At 35.1% G+C, this 23,256-nt stretch overlaps 1 protein-coding gene across 1 annotated transcript in view; it reads left to right on the forward strand.

Moving 5' to 3' along the window:
* Positions 1-23,256, forward strand: part of LOC150095623 (serine/threonine-protein kinase unc-51-like) — a 393,781-nt gene that overhangs the window by 343,776 nt on the left and 26,749 nt on the right. Inside the window, exons 21-22 of the mRNA XM_090409927.1 lie at positions 6,191-6,347; positions 17,676-17,824. Of these exons, the coding sequence (XP_090266053.1) occupies positions 6,191-6,347; positions 17,676-17,824 (306 nt within the window). The remainder of the gene's footprint in view (positions 1-6,190; positions 6,348-17,675; positions 17,825-23,256) is intronic.

A 23,256-nucleotide genomic window follows, 5' to 3' on the forward strand; every position in this document is an offset into this window, starting at 1 on the left:
TTGGCAGTTCCTATAGGAGGAGATGACCTTGCTAATGCTTCTGCCTGGTATCTCCACTTGGGCCTGGCTCCCACTGAAGAAACCTCAATAAAGGTCGAAACTAGTCTGGGTAGTGGCCCTTCCCTTAATGCATAACATTATACATATCTGCTAGGAGATGTGTTTTGCATTATGGGAGATACTGAGATAGGAGTTTCGATAGCTTGCTCCACCTTTGCAAGGAGTTGCCTGGTGTTGTACCACTTTACCCCAGTCATGAAGATACTTTCAGGCACAAACTTTGTTTGCACACACTTGGATAAAGGATTAAACTAAATTTATTATAGTCTGACCAAGTGAAAAATAAGCTTTCATTATCCATTAATGAACTTAGTGATATACCCTTAACATGTGTTAAGGGTATATCACTGGTCTCCTCCTTAACATGTGTTAAGGAGGAGACCAATCAATTACTTTTTTTTGAAGTATTTGATTTGGCCATCTCATATCTGGCATCCTTCTGAAATCACTATACCACTGTAAAGTTTTCCCTTCCAATCTATTTACTACAGACTGGTGCATCAATCTGATGATTCATTCTGAATTTACTAGATCCTATCAATACAATATCTCCTGCTTAGACAATCCACTTCTGCTGCATATAGATAGCCTTTTCTGACATTGTGTTCATGACCATCCTCCACTACCCTATAGCAGAGTACTTTTAACAATAATCTTTATCCTCATGATAGTCTTCTTTGTTTTTTGTGTACTTCTCGACTTCACAGGACCCCATTTATGATATGCATTGCTTCTCTCACTTGGCTTACATGGTAAACCATGTATTTTCTGCAAGTGCCAGATTTATGCAGTATTGTCCCTAGATATAAAGTGCTTCCCTGATTTTTATTTTTCCTGCTCCTGATTTATCCAAGTTATCTCCTCCTGCTGCTAGATATTCCATTTTCTGAAGATTTATCTTAAGTTCTCCCAGTTCATTTGCCTCTATTACTTTTGTAGTTGTATATTCTGCACATCTTTTTCACTCTCTCTCTCTCTTTCAGGCTGTTATCACTTGGTCATCGTAAATAATAAACAAAGCAAAAAGTAAAGTAAAAAGGTATGTACCAGATTGACATAATATGAGGATGGTCTGAAAAGTTCTCAACCTAACAATCAAAAAAATGAATTCATAATTTCAAATTATTTTTATTTTTCAACATAATCTCCCTTAAGACTAATGCATTTATTCAAGTGCCATTATCCCATCCCTGTAGTGGTTCTCAGTGAGATCTGCAAAATACTCCTCTACAGCTGCAATCACCTCTTGATTTGAAGAAAAATGCTGACCAGCGAGGAAGAGTTTTAGTTTTGGGAAGAGATAGAAGTCAGAGGGAGCCAAATTTGGGAAATATGGTGGATGTTCCAACAATTCATAGTGCAGATCCCTTAATTATCCCATTGCCAAAAAATATTTTGGGTAGGTGCATTGTCTTGATGAAAGATGAGTTTTTTCTTCTGCAAACCAGGTCTTTTCTCATGAATTTTTTCGTCGTCTGGTTAAAAGATCGGAATAATATTCCCCGGTTATTGTTTTACCCTTTTCAAGATAATTAATAAACAAAATGCTCCCAAAACAACAATGCTATGACCTTTCCTGCTGATGGAACCGGCTTCTATCCACTGTTTTGACTGCTGTGTAATGGTGAATCTAATAAATCGATGCACAAAATCAGTTTTATTCTTGTTAAAATGCTCCAAGCACTGTTCAGAGATTTTCATGCGAGTGCGTTTTTGATCTGCTGGGAGCAAACACCCATCTTTCACAAAGCTTTTTCATATGCAATTCTTCATGCAAAATATATTCTACACGTTCTTTTGAAATGCCTATAGCTCAGCAATTTCACGCATATGGACTCGTCGGTCATCCAATGCCATATCGTGCACTTGATCAGTGATTTCTGGTGTTGTTACACTTTTTGGATGTCCTTCACGTGGATCATCTTCGGCAGCCTATTTCTTAATTGTCCAAAACGAAGGAGAAGAGTGCTCATAAACTTTTATAAACTTCGAATGAATTTCTTTTGGCGTTATACCTTCTTTTACAAAGAATTTTATAACTGCATGATACTCAATTTTATCCATTTCAAGGGATTCAGACAACACTTTTGCTTCAGACAGCTGTATGAAACAAACTACTTGATAGAATGACTTGCAATTTCCCATGGATACTTATGACAGATGTACCAAATTAAAATATATATATATATTGACCATAGTGTTGCCATCTATGGTCGAGGCCGAGAACCTTTCAGACCACCCGCATAGGTGTGACAGACACAAAGACCAAAACAGGTGTGATTTAAGTAACAAATACAAAATGTTATATTCAGGGAAAACAGGGAGTAGCTATAGTATTCAACAGTAAATATGATGATAATCTTGAGTATCAAGGCAATATCAAGTAGAGTGATATGGGAAAATATCAGAATGGGGAACTGGACAATGAGATTTATTGTGCTTCTGGTCCCACAGAAAATTTTACCAAGGAAGAAATCAAGGAATTTTTTTGAAGCATTAGCAAAAGTAGCTGACACAACAAAAAAGAAAAAGTTGATGCTTGTTGGAGATCTAAACAGCAGAGTAGGAAATGAGTACCAGACTTATAAGAATGTTTTAGGAAAATTTGGAAAAAAGAGAGCAAAGCTAATAATAATAGTAAGTACTTCCTAGATTTCTGCTCAGGACATAGACTAGCTATTATTAACACCATGTTCCAACATAAAAATGTACACAAAGTGACATGGTGAGGAGATGCAAGGAATAATAAGTCTCATTGACTATATTATTATTGATAGTGATGTTTTCCCATTAGTTCACAACACAAGAGTATACAGAGGATTTGAAATAGGAAGTGAGGAGGATAAAATTGAACTTCATATTGACAAGTAAGGTATGTAAGAAAGTTTTGAAATGAATCAGTTGAACAGCTATTATATGTGAACTGTAGGCTCAAATACACGAACATTATTCAAGAAAAACTGAGAGTTTGAAAGCTAGAATCAAACCTTGGAGATACAGTGGCAAACCTAAAAAAAAAAAAAAAACATTAATTGATGCATCCAGAGAGGCATGTGGTGAAGTAATCTTCAAGGATAGAAAGAACTCCATGGTGAACTCAGGAAGCTAAAGAGGCAGCCAAGGAAAAGAAGAAAGCATATCGAAAGGTCCTGGCAAGTAAGTTAGCTTTTGCTCTTAGGGAATACACAGAAAAATGTAAAAAAGCAAAACTTTGTGTAAAATTTGCTAAACAATGGTCATGGAAAGACTTTGGTAAAAACATAGAAAATAAATATCAGGAAGGTGGTAAAATATTCTTGTGGCTATTGAAAAAGTGCAGAAATGGAGGAAAGAGTACTGTCAAAGGAATTAGAAATGATAGGGGGGGGGGCATGAAAACTGAAGGTAAATATTCATGATGTATGAAGTAATTACTTTGAAAGATTACTAAATGAAACAAGCAATGACAGCATGCTGGTAGAAAACACTCAACAGGAATGACCTCTGGAATATATTCTTTCTTTTAAGGTTACACGGTGATCAGCATTCATATTTATAAATTTAGGGACACAAAAACACACGTGTTGAACTGATTATTTTATTAATTACTAATAAGTTTTATTTTATTAGTGATTAATAAAATAATCAGTTCAACACGTGTGTTTTTGTGTCCCTAAATTTACAAATATGACTCTGGAATATATATCTGTGCTTGAAGTAGAAAAAGCTATCACAAACCTGAAATGTGGAAAGACAGCTGGAGTAGATGCGATGCTTGACCAGAAATGCTAAAATATGGAGGTATAAAAGTTTTATACCTCCATAATTCAGATACACTGCATAATTCAGAGGGTTGAATTCCAGATTATTGGAGTAGAACATTCATAATACCATCTATAAAAAGGGAATAAGGCTGAATGTGAGAATTACAGAGGAATTTCTGTACTGAGTGTTTCAGGTAAGAATTTACAAGTATTCTTGAGAAATGGATAAGAAAAAAATATAAAATATAGAGGAGAAAATTGGAGAACAAGCTGGATTCAGGCCAAATAGAGGGTGTGAGAAGCAGATTTTCACTTTAAGACAAGTAGTTGAGAAATCATGGGAATATATTAAGGATCTGCATTTAAATTTGTAGATCTGGAAAAGGCATATGACAGGGTGCCAAGAGGAAAGCTGATCAAGACATTCCAGTTATATGGTGTAAATGGGACATAACAAGCAATACTTATATTTGACTTGTAAATCAGCAGCTAAAATTGAAGGAGGTTCAGAAAGATGGTTTGATGTTAAGTCAGGTGTGTGGCAAGGGTGTACATTATCTTCACTGTTATTCTATATATCTACATCTATATGGATCAACATTATGAAGAAAAGTAGAATTAAACCTGATATCAAGATTACAGATGTTGGTCTCAGCTCATCATCTGAATTTATGCAGATGATGTTATACTCCTAAATAAATCCAGGACAAGTCTGTAGGATTCCCTGACCAAATTGAATAACTACTGTAATAAATTTGGTATGAAAATAAACATTAAAAAGACTAAAACATTAACTGCATCCTGAATGGAGAACCTTTAGACCAAATAAAACATGTCAGCTATTTAGGCACATTTTTTTAGTAAAGATTGCAAATTAAATTTGGAAGTAGACAGCAAAATTAGCAATGCTGGTACAGTAGGAAGTCAACTAAATAAATTTATATGGAATAAGAGAGAGATTAGTCAAAACATTAAACTAGCCAATTTTAATTTATGGATTTGAGAGCTGAGTTAGAAATAAAACACTTGATCAAAGACTGAAGACTACAGATATAAGTCCTGAGAAATATTGGGGGGGGGAGGCTAAACAGGTTGCAGTATCATATTGGAAAGAACTTGACATCATTACTAATCTCAGGTGGTGTGGCTACTTAAAAAGAATGGGAGAGAGGAAACATTAGCTAAACAAGTGTTCTTTGTGAGGATGGTAGGAAAAAAAACCCAGAGGAAGACCAAGATGTAGGTGGATTGATACAGTAAAACACACCTTATAAGACAGAAATATAAGATCTAATAATATCGGAATGTTTACAGATAACAGGGTAATCTGGAGGAAAATTGTTGATGTAACTTTCCTTGTAGTACTATCATGAGATTCTCTACACTCCACTGAGGGTAGGAAGTTGATGATGATGACCTTTTAAGAATGCATGCAGTTTTTTCTGAGGTTCCCCAGATGTAAGGAAGATTAACTGAAACCCTTGGAAGTAAAATTTCAGAAGAGATTCTGAACTGCTCTACTTGAATTTTTTATATTCTGGATTTGAGGGAAGGGCAAATATCTCTGTTGATTTTGTTAAGGGGTAAGCTATTAGCAAAAATTGGGTATCTAATGTGATTGGTTTCAGAAAAGAGCCTGTTATGGTCCATGGAGATGGTTCTAGATTTGTTTACTAAAGTTTAATAACACCATACTGCTGGGAGGAGTGGTTGTGTGATAGGTGTTGAGTTTACCTACTAATGTGGGTATTATTAGCTTTAGATAGAGTCCTGTATATTGAAATTTTTTATGGTGGTATGAAATATGCATCTTGCAACCTTTATTATCCTCGAGATCACTTTATCTATTTTGACTATTTTCATGTAAGTAAAATTATAAGTGGACTATTAAAAGTGGATATTACAGTTATAGTGCATTGTAATGTTGAAAGCTTTGAGAGTAGCTTACAATCATCAATTGTTAACTGCAAGAAACAACATTACTTATATCGAGACACATTGGCATAATTGAAGACATTTAATAATACTATAGTATGTTATAGTAATATGCAAAATACTCTTATATTCCAAAGCATAATTTAACATAATAGACATCATGAACTCGCATATGTATTCATTACTGCTAATATTTTATTTCTGGCACATTTTCATATCACAGAAAGAAATACTGAATCTGTTAGAATTTTTAAAGTAATTATGCAAGTTTGCAAGATTTCTATCAGCGAATGCTCATACCTAATAATTTTTGTGCTATAAAATTGTTTTTTAGATTTCCGTTTTTACAGTTTAAACTATATCAGTTTTAAATTTGACATGAATTTTAAAAACAGTTTATGAAGAATGCATCTGATATTTATATATCATGTGTGTGTTTTGTAATATTGCAGTCTCAAGATCAGATATCAATAGTTAGTGAAGGCTATCGACAAGCAGAACAACTAGTATTATATATGAGGGCTCTCCAGCTGCTATCATCCTCTCTGCAGTTATCCAGACAGGAAGTACAAGCTGGCCATTTACAACCATCATCTTCTGTGAAGAAAGGTTAGTCAGTCTGATATAGACTTTAACATCATTTTACATCAATAAAATCACCTGGTCCTTTCTTTCATTGTTGCAAAATTATATAGACAAATGCCATCTTGCTGGTAATAAAATAATTACTCAGTGTTTGAACTTTATATTACTAACATTATTAGGGATGTCTCTCTCTCTCTCTCTCTCTCTGTGTGTGTGTGCACTCCACGCATATATACATATAGAGAGAGAAGCTATGTCATAATTCACTGCAGTATACTATAGTCTTAACACTTTGATCAGCTATCCTCTAGTCTCTCTGTGTGTGTGCACGCTCACATGCATATATACATAAAGAGAGAGAAGCTATGTCATAATTCACTGCAGTATACTATAGCCTTAACACTTTGACAGCTATCCTGATCTCTGCAAAGAACAGATAAAATAAACACAAAAATCTGCATATAACTATGACTATATAAATAACTGAATATATTGAACGAAAAGCCATGGACCAGTGTTTTGGGACTGTCAATCCCATGTGAAAACATTGCCATTCACCAATCTGCAGTGTGCCAGCATGGTGAATTATGCCCTAATCTTCCAAGACAAATTAAGCAGATATAAAATGGCCCTCGTTTCCTGGAGGCTAGATTGTTACTATCTACTTGGAAATTAGACTAACTTTAAACTGTAGGACTCAGCAGTGAAGCATGGCTAGCTGAAGAGCTAAAGTGACTAAAATGGGACATTCTTGGATTATGTGAAATTAGATGTAAGGGTGAATCAATTCTTCAATTAAAAAATGAAGACATACTGTATTATAGAGGCCAAAATAAAGAAAGAATCAATGGAGTTGGATTCATGATTAACAGAAACTTGAACAACATTATAGAATTTGATAATATATTTGATCAAATAGCAAGTATTGTTGGCCAAATCTCAAAAAGATATATTCTCAAGATGATTCAAGTCTATGCACCAACAATAAGCCATAACAATAAAGCAAATGAAGACTTCTATCATGATGAATCCTAATGTTACAGCAAAGGAAAAATTATTTCAAAATTGTAATGGGAGACATCATCAAATTCCTGACATGTACCCTTAAGGGATGTATAGAATATTATGATAGTACTACATGAAAAACTTACATCATTACTAAACTTCTTGTCAACAGGTTTCCTCCAAATCAATCTGTTTTAATTTTAATCAAACTTCTTTTAATCTGGATAGATTAAAAGAAGTTATCTATCAAGTCTCCAACATAATCAGATATTATATTTCTGTCCTCTAAGGCATTTTTTACTGTATCAATCCACCTATATCTTGGTCTTTTTTCCTGCCAACCTGGCAGAGAACACTTGTTTTGCTAATCTTTCCTCTCCCATTCTGTTTAAGTGACCATACCACCTGAGATTAGCTCTGGATTTATCAATTATGAGGAAGCCTATGATTCAGTAAAAACTTGTGCAATCCTTAAAGCGTTATGAAACCAGCATGTCATCGGCATGCTGTGGAGGAGCCATGCATTAGGACCATCAAATCAGCATACACCAAATGTAAGCAATTCATTTCAATGGAAACATCTCTACTGTGGAATAAGAGAGGTATAAGACAAGGTGACACAACATCTACAAAACTATTCAACATGCCTAGAAGAAATATTCAAACTTCTTGATTGGGAAGAGAAACATCTGAAGACCAATGGAAGATATTTAAGCCATTTACACTTTGCCAATGACATAGTTATCTTTACTTCAACTGCACATGAATTACAGACTTGCATCCATGAACTCCAAATTGCTAGCAAAACTGGTGATCTAAAGATGACCAAAGTTATGTTCAATAGCTGTGTCCAAGCAGAAATAATCAATAATGATGAAATTAAACAAGTAGATCATTACATATATACTTAGGACAACAGATATGGATGTATGATTAAAAGATGTACGATGCTTTCATGTAAATATATACTTAGGACAACAGATATGGATGAAATTAAAAGATGTACAATGCTTGCGTGTAAAGCATTTGGAAAATTACTGTCAATATTCAAAAGCCAATTATCATTATGCCTAAAAAGAAACATTTTTAACCAATGTATTCTTCCTATATTGACATATGGCTGTGAAACATGGATACTAAATGCAAAGGAAATTCAAAAATTAAGAACAACACAATCTAGTATTAAAAATATGCTTGGGGTCACAAAAGGAATACATGCATAAAAAATAAAACCAGACTCTGATATCATAGGAAGAGTGAAACATCTGAAGTGGCAATGGGCTGGCATTATTACTTGAAGATGAGGTCAATGATGGACAAAAAAAAAGTAATGGATTGGATTCCACAAGAGGAAAAATGATGATGCCAGTGCAAATTATGGTAGATTGATGACATCGACAGATTTTCAGGAGTGACATGTGGAAGGAGGGCCATTTGCAGTTTTGGAGTAATCTTGGAAAGGCCTTTTTATTCAGCAGAGGAATGAAAATGGCTGATAGTGACATAACTATTGGTTGGAGTTTCCTTAGAGTCCTGTTATTTTTGAGATATTTTGCACTTGGAGTTCTGTTCTTTTATTTGTGACCTGGTTAATTTGGTTATTATTAAGAGAGACCTCCAGGGAGTCAGAGACTCATCGAGGGAGGCCACATACTACACACACCAGATATCATACTTACTCTTGAATTCATTCACACTACTTACACTCAATAAAATCCAAAGGTAATCCATTCCAATCATGCACCACTCTCTGAGAGAAAAATCTAGCCCTCACACCCTTCTTGGTAGACTTCATTCTCAGCTTCCAAGGATGCCCTCTCGTCCTTTCCACACCCTCCATAAATTAAAAAATTTCATCAATTGAAATCCTGTATGACCCTTTTAGAAGTTTGTAAACCTCAATCATATCACCCCTCTTTCTCCGGTTTGCTAGTGTCTGCAGTCTACAAATTCTCAATCTGTCTTTATAATCAGTATTCCACAATCCTGATATCATTTTTAACATTCTCCTTTGAGCTCTCTCCAGAATCACAATGGAAACCAGACCTGTGCACAATAGTGAAAGTGAGATCTTATCAAGGCCTTGTAAAGAGGCAAAATAACATCCTTATTTTTACATGGGAACGTTCATTTCAGCATTGCAATTATCTTTTGAGTTGTTTTTGCAATCTTTGCCACATGGCCCCTGAACTTCAACTTCCTATCTATTAACACTCCAAGATCACTAGCCTCATCAGTTTCTTCTAGCCTAATCCCACCCATATAATACAACATTAGATATCTAATCGTGCCGAAGTGAATGACTTTACATTTACTGACATTGAACTGACACCAGTTTTCCATGCCCATAATTCCAGCCTATTCAAATCATTCTGCAAAGATTGCATATCAGCAGCATTCATGATTACCTTACCTATCTTTGCATCATCAGCATATAGTTTTATGTTGCTTGTCAAATCCTTCTCGATATCATTAATGTACAGATTGAATAACAGTAGACCAAGCACTGATCCTTGTGGTACACCACTTGTTACCTTAAACCTTGCAGACCCAGATCTCCCGTATACCAGTTTCTGATATCTGTCAGTCCACCATCCTCTTATCCATGCTAATATTATATAACTCAAACCCATTTTCTCCAATTTATGCAACAGTCTACCATGGTGTATCCATTCTCCTTGTCTAGTTCAATGGTAACAGTCCCTATCAGTCTCTATTGCTGAATTCTTATTCAATTTGTGGAACAGCTCTAATACCTCGACCTCACACACCTGTGTTTCTTCATTTAGTGAAGAGTTGTGTTCACCAGATTGATAGCTTTTAATGAAATGGGCACTTATTAACTGAACAACCTCTTCTGCATCTGTAACCCTCAACACCATCCGGATTTAGAAGAGTTATTCTTTCATATTCACTCTTTCTTTTACTTGCAGCATATCAGTTGGTCATAATTTCCTGCTTTGTAGTTCAGCATGTAATCTTTTATGTTATATGATCCTTGGTATCTTTCAACAGATGTTATCTGCTGCTGATAGATTATCCATATCCTTGAGATTCATAGGCCATCATTCTTGTTGAGATTAGGGTGGTGAATTAACATCTCGTAGATTTCTTTGAATTTTCATTCATATCAGTCTTTGGTGTATTGTAAGAAATGGGTGCATTTCTGATTATTTCTTTATCATTTTTCTACTATGGACATATCAGAGAAACTTGATTTTCATAATTATTGGATTTTTTTTATTTTTTTATTGGGATTGTGCATTCTTTTTCATTTATGTTAAGTAAGTTACTGTCTACCTGATATGATATACCCCTAGGCAGGCAAGGGAGGAGGGAATCCTTTGGGTGCCAAGTTAGTTTTTTTTTTTTAAATCTTGTGGCATTGACATTGTATTCTGTTTTTCTTTTGAAATTCCTTTAATGTATATGGAGTTTTTTTTTATTTATTTTAGGTTGTATTTATGTAAAGAAGTTTTCCTGCAATTCTTTTAAATGTTTTACTTATTATTTGAAATTCAAATTATTAAGGCTCTATATTTGAAGGTGGTAATCACACCTGGTTTTTGTTTAGGATGGTGGTAAGAATATACATGTATGTGTTAATCTGTGTATATACTTAAGGATAGTTGTGTGCAGGTGTATCCAGAAATGGAAGTGTGTTATGGATTTCAGCTTCAGTGGTGAATCCTCTGTGATTTGTATTCTTTGTTCAGGCAGCTTAGGAAGATGTTTAACTCGGCATTAGTAAGGTCAGGTGTCACAGACCCCCAAAGATATAGAAAGAAATGACTGTGGCACCGCCACCTTACTAATGGCGGGTTAAAGTTTAGTGTTGGGAGGGGGGGGGTGGAGAATAGCAAATATATCAGCATATCTTCAATATACAGTGGCAGATCCTGTAGAAAACACTGATTATTTCAGCCAGAGAGAGAGATATGTGGGGAGGTTCTTTGGAAGGTTAAAAAAGTCAGGATCAGTGAAGGAACAAAGTGGATCAAAAGTTCTTGGCAAGCTTAGAAATGGAAGAAAGAATACTGTAAAAGGAATCAAAGATGACATGAGAACCGAAGTAGCTACTTTGAAAGATTGCCAAATAAAACAAGCTGTGACAGCACAGTGGTAGGAAACACTCAAAAAGAAATATAACTAGGAGCATATCAATACTCGAAGTAGAAAAAGTCATCAAAAATCTGAAGTGTGGAAAAGACTAAAATAGATGGAAGTTTTACAGTGTCTACACTGCATTATTCAGAGAATAATGTGTGTTCAGAGAATCAAATTTCAGATGATTGGAGTTGGACTCTCATAGTACCAGTCTATAAAAAGAGAATTTCCCTAATGAATATTCCTGGTAAGATTTATGCAACCATACTTAAGAAAAGGCTAAGACAAATCATGGAAAGTAAACTTGCAGACCTGGGTTCAAGCCAAATAAAGGTTGTCATGTTCACATTTTACTTTAAGAAAAATTGTTCAGAAATCATGAGAATATAACAAGAATCTGTATGTTTAAATTTTGTAGATCTGGAAAAGGCATATATGGCAAGGTGCCAAGGGAAGGGTGTTGTTCAAAATACTGCTATTATACATTTACTCTATCGTACATAGAGTAAATGGGACATTATATCGAGCAGTATCTGTCCATATTTAAATAATTTTTGACTGGATTACTATTTCATAATTTACTGAATCGTCACGGATCTTTGATGTTGCAGGGAGAAACAGAATCTTGAAGTGAAGTAATTTAATGTGCTTTTTTCCTACCCTGTGTCATTTTTCATACATCAAATGAAAATTCATTAACTCTTGTTCCATCACAAAAGTGCACTGCTTTAGCTCTTTAATTTGCTCATGAGCACATTAACTTGTTAACAGTAAGTTTTCATCTAGATCTCTTTCATTTTCATCGCTGTTATCTTTAGAACTTTCAGTATTTTTATCATGATTCAGAACATTATCATATCTGTAATTTCAGAGTCAGTATAATGACAAAAACAGGTTCTTGTCAATGTTCATACATCCAGATTTTCTTCATTAAGCCTACCTGCTACACCCTTGGAAGGTTCCATAACATTTTCTGCATACTCAAGCAACTCATGAACAATTTCTTCCTTCTTTGATATATGAAATCCCATTAAGACATTGCCAGTATTTTCATCAAAAGAATTATCAAAAATCAAGACAGCCCACAACTTATGCGATAATTTCTTTAGTGTTGATGTTTAGATCTTTCAGGCACTAGCAATGAACCAAAGCACTTTATTCATATTGAATTCTTTAATAAATGTCTCTATATGCAACAAATGTTTCATGAAAAATTAGTGATACTTAGCCTTTAAAGAGCATGATGAACAGGGATATACAGTTTGGTGGAAAATATACTGTTTAAACATTTTTCTTACACAGGAATTCAGCTCAAGGGGTGAGCTTAACAGTTGTCCAGAATGAGAAGAATTTTGCAATCTTCCAGTAGGCCTACAGATGTGCCATGTGCTTGGGCTTCAAGAACAATAACTTTTCAGACCATTCTAACATAATATCAGTGATTTTTATTTGCATGGTACATTTTTCCCTATCACTAGCAGTTTATATCTGGGCATGCCTGCTGTATTTGAGCATCCTAGGATAGTAACTATACCCTTAGAATGTGTGAATTTCTGTGGACCCTTCTTTGTCCTCTGTTAATATCCTCTGCAGTGTATATCAGCATTATACACTTGATTGGGAATGAGGAGCTCACCAGCTATATGTTTAACAAGTTTATCCACATACTTGGTAGCTCCTTTGTGGTTTATGAAACCGTTTTCCACCACACACTTTATGGGCAGAAATTCCATGATGCTGCTTAAACTTTTGAAGCCATCCTTCACTGTAGTCACACTGATGTTTTAATGCAAGTTATTTATGGAATAACTTAGCCTGTATTATCCGATAAATTCATCCCCAACACTCCAGTCAACACTGGACCATTGGACACTGGACAAACCATTCCATCATGTATGAGTACTTGGTCATGCTCAGTACTCATACATTTTCCTAATTTCCCATTAGTTTTTCTAACTCATTTGATTCCGAAGTAGTCTGCAAATAATTCAGTTTTTTCCCTTTGCCTCTTTGTATATCATAAACGATTGATAAACTAATATCATACATAACACATAAGCAAAGAATCCCTCAAAAATCAAGGAAGGAATCAAGAGTGTGCAACATGCAATGCCATCTATAGCTGTCCAGTGAACTAGTTGGTAGTCGCAGGAATTTCAGGTGTTTTTTTTCCTGTCATAATTTTTTTTCAAACTAAAGAAGGTACCAGGACCATCTTTGAACCTGTATTATTATTATTACATGACACCTCCAGAGTCCAGGGACTCATTGCTGGAGAACATTCTCCTCCATTCTACTGCACACATCTAACCATCTCACTACTACACGCAACTACCACCAACAACAACAGTATTTTTTGTCTGTAAATTGTGTGTTCTGAAGGACGATTTGCCTATATGTGGGATGAAAAACCAGAGCTTCCAGGAGGAAAAAAACCTGCAGTCTCCATATGAGATCAGCTAAGTCACCTTCAAATGCCCATATATAAAGATTCCTCTTGTAATGACAAGAATTGAACTTAGGTCTTTTCCAATCTAAGGGCGCAGTTTACCATTGTTCTTCCAATTGCACTATGAAGGCTTAAAATGTTTCCTTCGAGAATCGAACAGGAGTTCCTCAGATGTAATTGTAAAACACCTCTTTGCATCATCATTCTCCAATTATGCCACATGAGACCACTTAAGAGTTAAAACAGTTAAGAGTTACAAAAGAGTTAAAAAAACTAGACATAAAACATACCGTGAATGAAAATTAAAGCAAACAATGACTGTGTGAAAGCAGGTGCACTAGTTGGTATCATGTTCTACGACATAATGTGTCGTAATCAAAGTCTGTAAATGAGACTTCTGATACTTGAAGTCCAAACTTGGTCTTCATGTATCAGAAGTGCCTGGGTTGTACTGCACCAACTAAGAGTGTTAAGCATTTCAGAGACCTTCCCAAATTTCCTCAAAAGGCAATTATGTTCAATGTAAGGCATTTCTGGTTTTTGGGCCCTAAGTTCTGTTAAAAGCTAAACTAGATGTATATTTCTTTTCTTTTTGACATCTTTAAAATACTCTTGTATATGGATCTCTCTCTCTCCCCTCTCTGGTATATCCTATATCCTGTTTGACCAACATAGCAATTGACTCACTTGTAGATTCTTTAGGTTGTGATGGGAGAGAGAGAGAGGAAGGGGGAGCAGTAAGGAGATATTTGGGGCTATAAGAATCTGGATATCTTGTATAGTGAATAAAAGCTAATTTTATTCCTGACTTTCAAAAAATTAAGAGATTTTGTCCATAGCATTGCATTTGTAAGGAAGGATGAAGTCTTTTTTATTGAGATCTTAGTTTGTGGAGTTTGTAAAATCTTGTCTTGCACCCATATCCATTAAGGGAAAGAGTATGGGTGAGGCAACAAAGTTTTTTTTTTCTTTTATGTGTCTGAAGAGGCTATGGGCTCTATCCCTTAGTAGTCTGATTATTCTTATCTGCTGTAAGTGTTGATGGTGAGAGAGAAGAATGGGGGGAATCTATCAGTGTTGATAATTTATTTTTTTTTTTGTACATTGAATGAATCTTTTATCCTTAGACTTTTATCAAGGAAAAGTAATGTCCTGGAGTTTTTAAGTTCAAGAGTAAACTATTATTATTATTATTACCCCAAGACCTCATGGAGGAGTTAAAGACTCATCTGGGAGGTTCTTTTATCACACACACAGCTCATCATGTCTTAAACACACTCAAACTCCTTGCAGACACCACACTCCCAGGCAAAGTATTCCAATCATTCACAACTCTGCACGAAAGTGAACTTTATGCTTTATATTAGGATGTCTAGGCTGTTAATATAATTCTTGAAACCCTTCGATTTTTTGTTTGAACCTGCCCTGGCTTGGCCAGACACATATCAAAGACTTGAGGTTTTTCATATTATCTTTCTATGGCCTTCATTTCAAAGGATTCCTTGAATAAGTTAGCCAGAGCCGGAGTTAAGGGGAAGCCCATGCAAAGTCCTTATATTTATTCCTAGTGCCTATTCTTAAAATGAAAATGAAGGAACACAAGGTCTTACTGTAGATTTTCCATTATGTCCAGTTCTGGGTAACTTATTTATGGAATCCTTTGAAAAAGGAAAGCCATAGAAAGATACCATCAAAAATACCACAAGATAAACAGAAAGATGACTTCAGAGGTGCTGTTATCCTTCCTTAGATCTGCAGTGTTTGTCTTGACATAAAAGTTGCTTTCATTCCACTATACTAGATTTCCAGATTCTCACAGCTCCTGAAATCCCATATCACCCTCCCCCTCACTTTGTGAAACTGCACTTTGTAATTACTGTATTCATCAAATAGGATGTTCCAGAAAGATCAGCACATCAGAGTATTTTAAAGACATTGAGAGGAAAATGGGAAAACATAAATCTGTTTTATCTTTTCACATAGCCAAGGAAGACCATTTGATACTTTGGCAAAAAATAGAAATGCTTTACATGGAACATAACTGTTTTGTCGGGAAATTTAAAGAGGTTTCTGAAATGCTGCACACTCCTACTTAGTCCATTAAGAACCAGGACATCATCCGGCACCAAATAGCCTTCATTCATTAAAAATCTCACACTTACTAACCTTGGCTATGATATGCATTATGTTGTAGAATGCAACAACACCAATTAACACTTTCACACATTCACTGTTTATTTTAATATTCTTTCATTGCATAATACAATACATTTACCTCTCCAGCTTTTTAATTCTTTTGTAATATAAGCAAGCTCCTGATGACATGCACCTGCCAGCATACAAATTTAGTCAGGAGCATTATATGTTACTCGATACCATGTGATCATTATGCTAGAAATTTGATTAACACACAGCAAAATAAGCTTGCACAGTTAACACACAAGACACCATGAATCTTAAACCTCAGGTAATCAAAATTATAGATTTTGTCCTGTGTCAACAACAAATATCAACTACACTATGATTTGGTACAATGCTGTCTGGCAAAGCCACTACTGAGTATTCTATAATGATCTAGATCATGAGTGATGATATTATCAGTATCACTCAATGAGATTTAGCGTGATATTTTTTTTTTATCAATCAGAGTTTTGGGGAAACCCTGTATACTTTCATCATAATCAAAACCAGTCTGGGTAGGATCCTTCTCATAATATACAATACATACATATCCATATTTCTGCCATATATACACTGCATAGAAAGAAATACAATAGAAAGAACGGACATCATAATGTGATGAACAAACAGCCAATGGTGCCCACCTTAATAAGATGTAGGACCTCCTTTCACTGCGATGACTGCAGCAATCCTATGGGGCATACTTTCCACAAGCATATGATAGTAATCAATGGGAATTTTGGACCATTCTTCCTGTAAGCATGTAATGAGGTCATGGACTGTTGTGAGGCAGACATCCCTTGACCTCATCCAATGCTCCAGTTCATCTCACAGATGTTCAAATGGGTTGAGATCAGGGCTCTGTGAAAATTCCAAATGACTAGAAATTGGGAAGAATACATAACCATATAAAGGCTGTATACAGAAATATGCAAATTATTGACCAGTAACGTTATTAAGTCACACTTATATTTTATTTATAAGATTATACAAAACTCAATTAAAGCAATTTATGAGCAGCAAATAGGAGAAGAGCAAATGGCTTTTAGAAGAGGGAGATGTGCAAGCGATGTTGCATTCTACAATTTGCTAAATGGATACAGTAAAAAAAAACAAAAATCTTTGCTGCCATTTTATAGACTTTAAGCAAGCAGAAAAATTGTTTAAAATTTTAGAACAGAAAAAAATAATAAAAGAGGAAAAATGCTCTATCATCCTCAAGCACTATAAAAATACTATATCAGCAATAGAATTTGGAGCATTTGAAACTTCTGAAATACCAGCTGAGAGAGGTGTCATGTAAGGATGTCGATTTTCACTATATTTGTTTAACCTGTGCCTGTAAGAACTAGTAAAGAGTCTATTCCACAAAATTTAGGGATAACAGTGAATGGACAAAATTTACATCATATAAAATAATAATCACTCCTACACATAAGAGGCTGCAAAGTTTTCAAAAATGAATTGGCTGTGCTGATTTGTTGTCTAATTACATATTGCACATATTCAGCTTCTTGGATTTTGGTGCTTGTGACTTCTCATTGAAAATAATATCAGATTTTTTTTTTTACTGAAAATTAATCAATTTTATTAATTTTTATGTTTTTCAGTTTTGTGCACAATGAAGGACCATTATCATCATTGCTTAAATATGTGTAAATCACTGAATGGTGCAGGAATTCTCCAGTCTTCAGGAGTAGATCCAGCATCATCCAAAATTACTGCTGATCGTCTTATTTATAATCATGCTATTGAAATGGTAATTTATATGCTAAAATTATAACAGATTATAAAAAATATTTTTCATTTTTCCAATTAAAAAATTTTATACTTTCAGTTTTAATTACATCAATTTATACTGCCATACCATTATTACCTTTTTTTTAATGTGACTCCTCCCCTCCCCACACACACACACAAAAGTTTGTAACCCTATAGTACATTAGTATCATGGGTGGGCTAAGGGGGTTTTTTAGTTTTTTTTTTTTTTTTTTCATTTTATTTTTTTTACATAATCAGAAACCTTGCTCTAGCTAACATTAGATATCAAACTTTTTTTTCAAGCACCTTCAGGCCTCCAATAGGTGGGAAATGTGTCTTGCTCTAGGTAGTGAAATTTATTTCCCACATAAAGACAGTCACAAAAATCCATGGCAAGATTCAAAACCACAGCAGCATATTACTTGGAGAACAAGTACACTAAGACCATCTAGACTAGACTTGGCAGTTTTACTAAAGCATTTGCTTTGGTAAATGCAAATTTGCCTACCTGGTTGGATGAGTGGATAACATGTTTGCTTTCCAACCATGCTGGTTGGAAAGCAGACATGCTATAATGCTCACCATTGCATGGATGTTTATGGAGTTTTTCAGATAGTGGGTGATTTTTGTCACCCAGTACAAGACAATCACCCTATATATTTGGAAGCCTGAAGTGTCTTTAAAAAATATTGTTTGGTCTCTGCAGCAGAGGTCTCAGATTAGGTAATAACCCTTAGCCCACTCACAGTACGAAATGAATGCTATGTTTCCAACATTTCATGGATGAGATTCACATTAAAAAAAATAATAATCAGACAGACTTTTAAGATGTTAAAAGGCTCCAGAGCCTGTATCACTGGACTATTGTCAGTTCTTACTCTGAATTGTTTTTACAGAAAACTCTTTTTCTTTTTTTTTTTTTTTTTGTAAAATATAATGAAGTATACAGAATCCCAGCCATAGTCACATAGTGTCGATACCATTCCAACAGAAATTCTTTATAAAAATTATTCCTTGTATTTTCAGTGTGGTATGGTGAGAATAGAACATAAACCACAGAAATGGGAAAAGGAGATGAAAAAACTTGGCATTATTCCAATTTATTTTGCACAGTGAAGTAACTATACACTGTATTACCATAAAAGTGCTACAACTTCTGCACACCTTCCCCCACTGCCTAGAATTGTGCAAGCCTAGTTCCGTTAGTGGCAATGTGTGCAGTCAACATTCGTGTATTTATCAGCAGAGAGAGTTGTCTAGTTGTACAGGTTAAGATGCAGTGGGGAGAATTATGAGAACTGTAATAGCACTTCAAGGTCCTAATGCAGCCACCTGTTATTTTCAACATGCTAAAAACACAGAATTAGTAGGTTTTTGTGTATCGGACTGTTAACCATTATAACAACACAGAAGATGTATCTAACCACCAAAGAACAAGTTCAACCATGCTGCATTAAGATACAGAACTTTCTGTGAGAACACAGAAAGCAATTCCACTTGGTTATACTATAAATTAAAGATGCCAAAAAATTATATTTTTGATTTAATCCTTTATTCAAGTTAAACAAAGTTTGTGCATGAAGTAACTTCATGACTGGACAACTTGTATATAGAGACTAATGACTTCACATCACTTGCCTTAGTATCCCATAATGCAAAGCACATATCCTTACGGACTTATGTTACGGACTTTTGTTATGGTGAGCGAGTTTTCTAATAGGTTTGCCATATTGATTTCAATTGAATCTAAGGATCATAAACTATACAACAGTACTTCCCCATTATATTGCATGTATATAGACTTAAATGATCTCTTTAAAAAAAAAAAAAAAACGAAGGAATAAATAAAATATGAATCCCACTTTAAAGGTTAGATAATTCAGTAACCCTGCATTAGAAACCAAACATGGTATTTTTTTTTAACTGTTTCAGGCTTCCAGCAAACAATATTGGCCTAATTAGATAATGCTTCCATTCTGAAATCACTAGTTGCTAGTTGGAATCCCACTACAGGCGTAGATGCTCAAGAATATCATTAGGCAGTAGATGAATTTGATCACACGAGAAAACCCTAATTATCAGAAGCAAGGGACTTGACCTTGCCTACACCGCATAACTTTATGGCTGTTATTGTAGATTTTAGATTGATGGCCAAAGTGATTAAGACTATAATGCAAGAAGGTGGAATTGGCTTGTCTGAAAGAGATTTGTACATTACCAGTGTTATAGTAGTTCAACATAATCCTTAGAACAACTGCATTGCTAAAGAATTCTAGAGAGAGAAAGAAAACTGCTTACAGAAAGATAACCATAAGATGATAATGTGCTGAGCAGTGAGACCTTATCAGATATGCTTGGAAATGTCAAATGCATCAGCACATTCTCAATTCTTTCCATGTCACTTGTTCAGAAGTGGGTGTGAATATAAGTAAAAAGAAGTGCAGTTAATCTTGAGTTGCAAAATAGTCACTAACACACACACACCACACACACACACATACATATATATATATATATATATACATACATACATGGAAGTTGAAAGTGTTTTTAATGCTGTATTATATTGAAATAACTGGATGGAATATGGAGTATGCATGAGAAGTGTGCTTGAAAATAAACAATAATATTGACCATAGCTTTATGTATCACAAGGAAGGGCCTTGTGATACAACCCCCCCCCCATAGTTTGAAAACCACTGCTCTGATGGATGGATGAATCATCCTCCTACTAGAGTAGGAGTCACTACACTAACCATGGTACAAAAAATGTGAGTGGAATTCACATTAAAAAAAAGTGAGCCAAACTAGCTGTGATTTGAACAGTGAGTGTGTAAGGTGAAAGCAGAGATGCTGTTGTCCACTTGGCCAACCAGACAGGTTAAAACTCTTGTGATTTTCATGGAATCCAAGATAGCTTATTCCATGAAATGAAATAAAATTATTGAAGCAAAAATGACTTGGAAGGTGAAAATGTCAAAAGGGATTACAGAAGACTGAAGTATAACAGTATAGTTGGGAACATTAGTGCAAACAGCTATGACAGCAGCTCGTTGAGAATAAGAGTTGAAATGATGAATGGCATGAAGACTGAGCTATATGAATGGAAGGGTATAGCTGTGAATGTACAGAATAAATATCAGAGATGGACTCAATTTTGTACCATGGATGGTGTTGGACATCTGAAGCAGCTGCTGAATGGTGAAAAGGAACATACAGTTCAAGGTTGTGTGTGTATGTGTGGATATAAAAAGATAAGAATATAAGGGGCATGAAGTTACTGGTTGTAGAAAGAATGGACAGTCAGAGCAAGTGAGACTGTCCTAGTGCCAATAAGGCATTACTGAGAAACTAATTAATAATACAACCAGAAATCTTTGTTAGCTCAGATAGTCCTCTTAGCCAAACTCAACCGTATCTTTCATGCTCTCTTATCCAGTTGCTACAGTGCCGACACAATCAACAGAATCTACCTAAACACCCTTCTTGCCAACTTTCACATAGTAATGCAGTTAGTATTCCTTATATATTCAAGGACACCTGAAAAAAACAGTCAAGAATTGTAAGAAATATAATGCTGCATTATTCTTATCCACTATCCAAAATATTAGCCCCCGCCCCCATCAGTTTGAGAAGTCTAAAGAATATTGTGCACCTTTGAGCTAAGGATTCCTATAATGGACAGCCTGGAAGAGAATCCAACTTGTGGTTACAGGAGCATGAGAAATTCATCCAGTACCATCACTCGCAAAATCTGATGGTAGAACACTGTCACATTGCATTGCAACAAATGTTTTTGTTACACAAAAATACTTTTTCTTGGCATCTGCATTCTTACTTGAAAACCATATCCACCTTAACAAATATAAATGCATAAAGTTCTTCCAATAAAGTTTCCTGCTCAACAACCAAGAAACAGTGCTCATAGTGCACATAACCATAGAGCTTTAGGCTCTTAATCTATTTTCATTTCTTTTGTGTTGCCTGTATGCATGTTACAGTTTTATACTATATTCCATGATGCTTCTGCGAGTTATGGTACTGGATGAATTTCTCATGCTCCTGTAACCACAAGTTGGATTCTCTTCCAGGCTGTCCATTATAGGAATCCTTAGCTCAAAGGTGCACAATATTCTTTAGACTTCTCAAACTGATGGGGGAGGGCTAATATTTTGGATAGTGGATAAGAATAATGCAGCATTATATTTCCTACAATTCTTGACTGTTTTTTCAGGTGTCCTTGAATATATATAAGGAATACTAACTGCATTACTGTGTGAAAGTTGGCAAGAAGGGTGTTTAGGTAGATTCTGTTGATTGTGTTGGCACTGTAGCAACTGGATAAGAGAGCATGAAAGATATGGTTGAGTTTGGCTAAGAGGACTATCTGAGCTGACAAAGATTTCTGGTTGTATTATTAACTAGTTTCTCAGTAATGCCTTATTGACACTAGGACAGTCTCACTTGCTCTGACTGTCCATTCTTTCTACAACCAGTAACTTCATGCCCCTTATATTCTTATCTTTTTATATCCACACATACACACACATCCTTGAACTGTATGTTCCTTTTCACCATTCAGCAGCTGCTTCAGATGTCCAACACCATCCATTGGTACAAAATTGAGTCCATCTCTGATATTTATTCTGTACATTCACAGCTATACCCTTCCATTCATATAGCTCAGTCTTCATGCCATTCATCATTTCAACTCTTATTCTCAACGAGCTGCTGTCATAGCTGTTTGCACTATGTTCCCAACTATACTGTTATACTTCAGTCTTCTATAATCCCTTTTGACATTTTCACCTTCCAAGTCATTTTTGCTTGATTCCTAATTCTGATGAATATGCATATTGCTCACACAAAATCAGTTATCTTTCCATTGTGCCTTCAAGAAATCACATCTAATGCACTCTTTTATTCATCACTGCACCCTCATGCAACTGAATCCACGTAGCAACTATCTATTTGTAAAGAGTCCTCATCACATGACTGGAGTCTTAAAATATGTTCAATATCCTGAAGCCATATTATGAATTATGTGTAAAACTGTATTATTTCAAAAAGAAATTTTATCAATTTGTTGACAGGATTTCTCATTGAACATACATTGAACACCAACTTTGATGCATGGTTTTAGGAGAGTTTCAGAAATTGTATGCGCTTCACTTGTGAGCGCTACAGGGTGTTCGGGATAAATTTGACATATTTATAATTAATTATATTTTTCCGTAAGTTACATGTATTAACACACACTTCTCTTCATTTAAAAGTTTGGACCCTTCTTCATTCATATACAAGATGTCAGAAAGGATGGATAGCTGGAACCCACCTGAATCATGGAAGAGAATAACTTGTATCATGATGATTCGTGCCCGCCATCAAAATAAGGATATTATGACTGCTGCCCAATGCTCCCTGAATACA

The sequence above is a fragment of the Typopeltis vanoorti genome, chromosome 20 (genome assembly GCF_054136105.1).
Source record: "Typopeltis vanoorti isolate ZY-2024b chromosome 20, IOZ_Tvanoo_1.0, whole genome shotgun sequence".
Classification (NCBI taxonomy): Eukaryota; Metazoa; Arthropoda; class Arachnida; order Uropygi; family Thelyphonidae; genus Typopeltis; species Typopeltis vanoorti.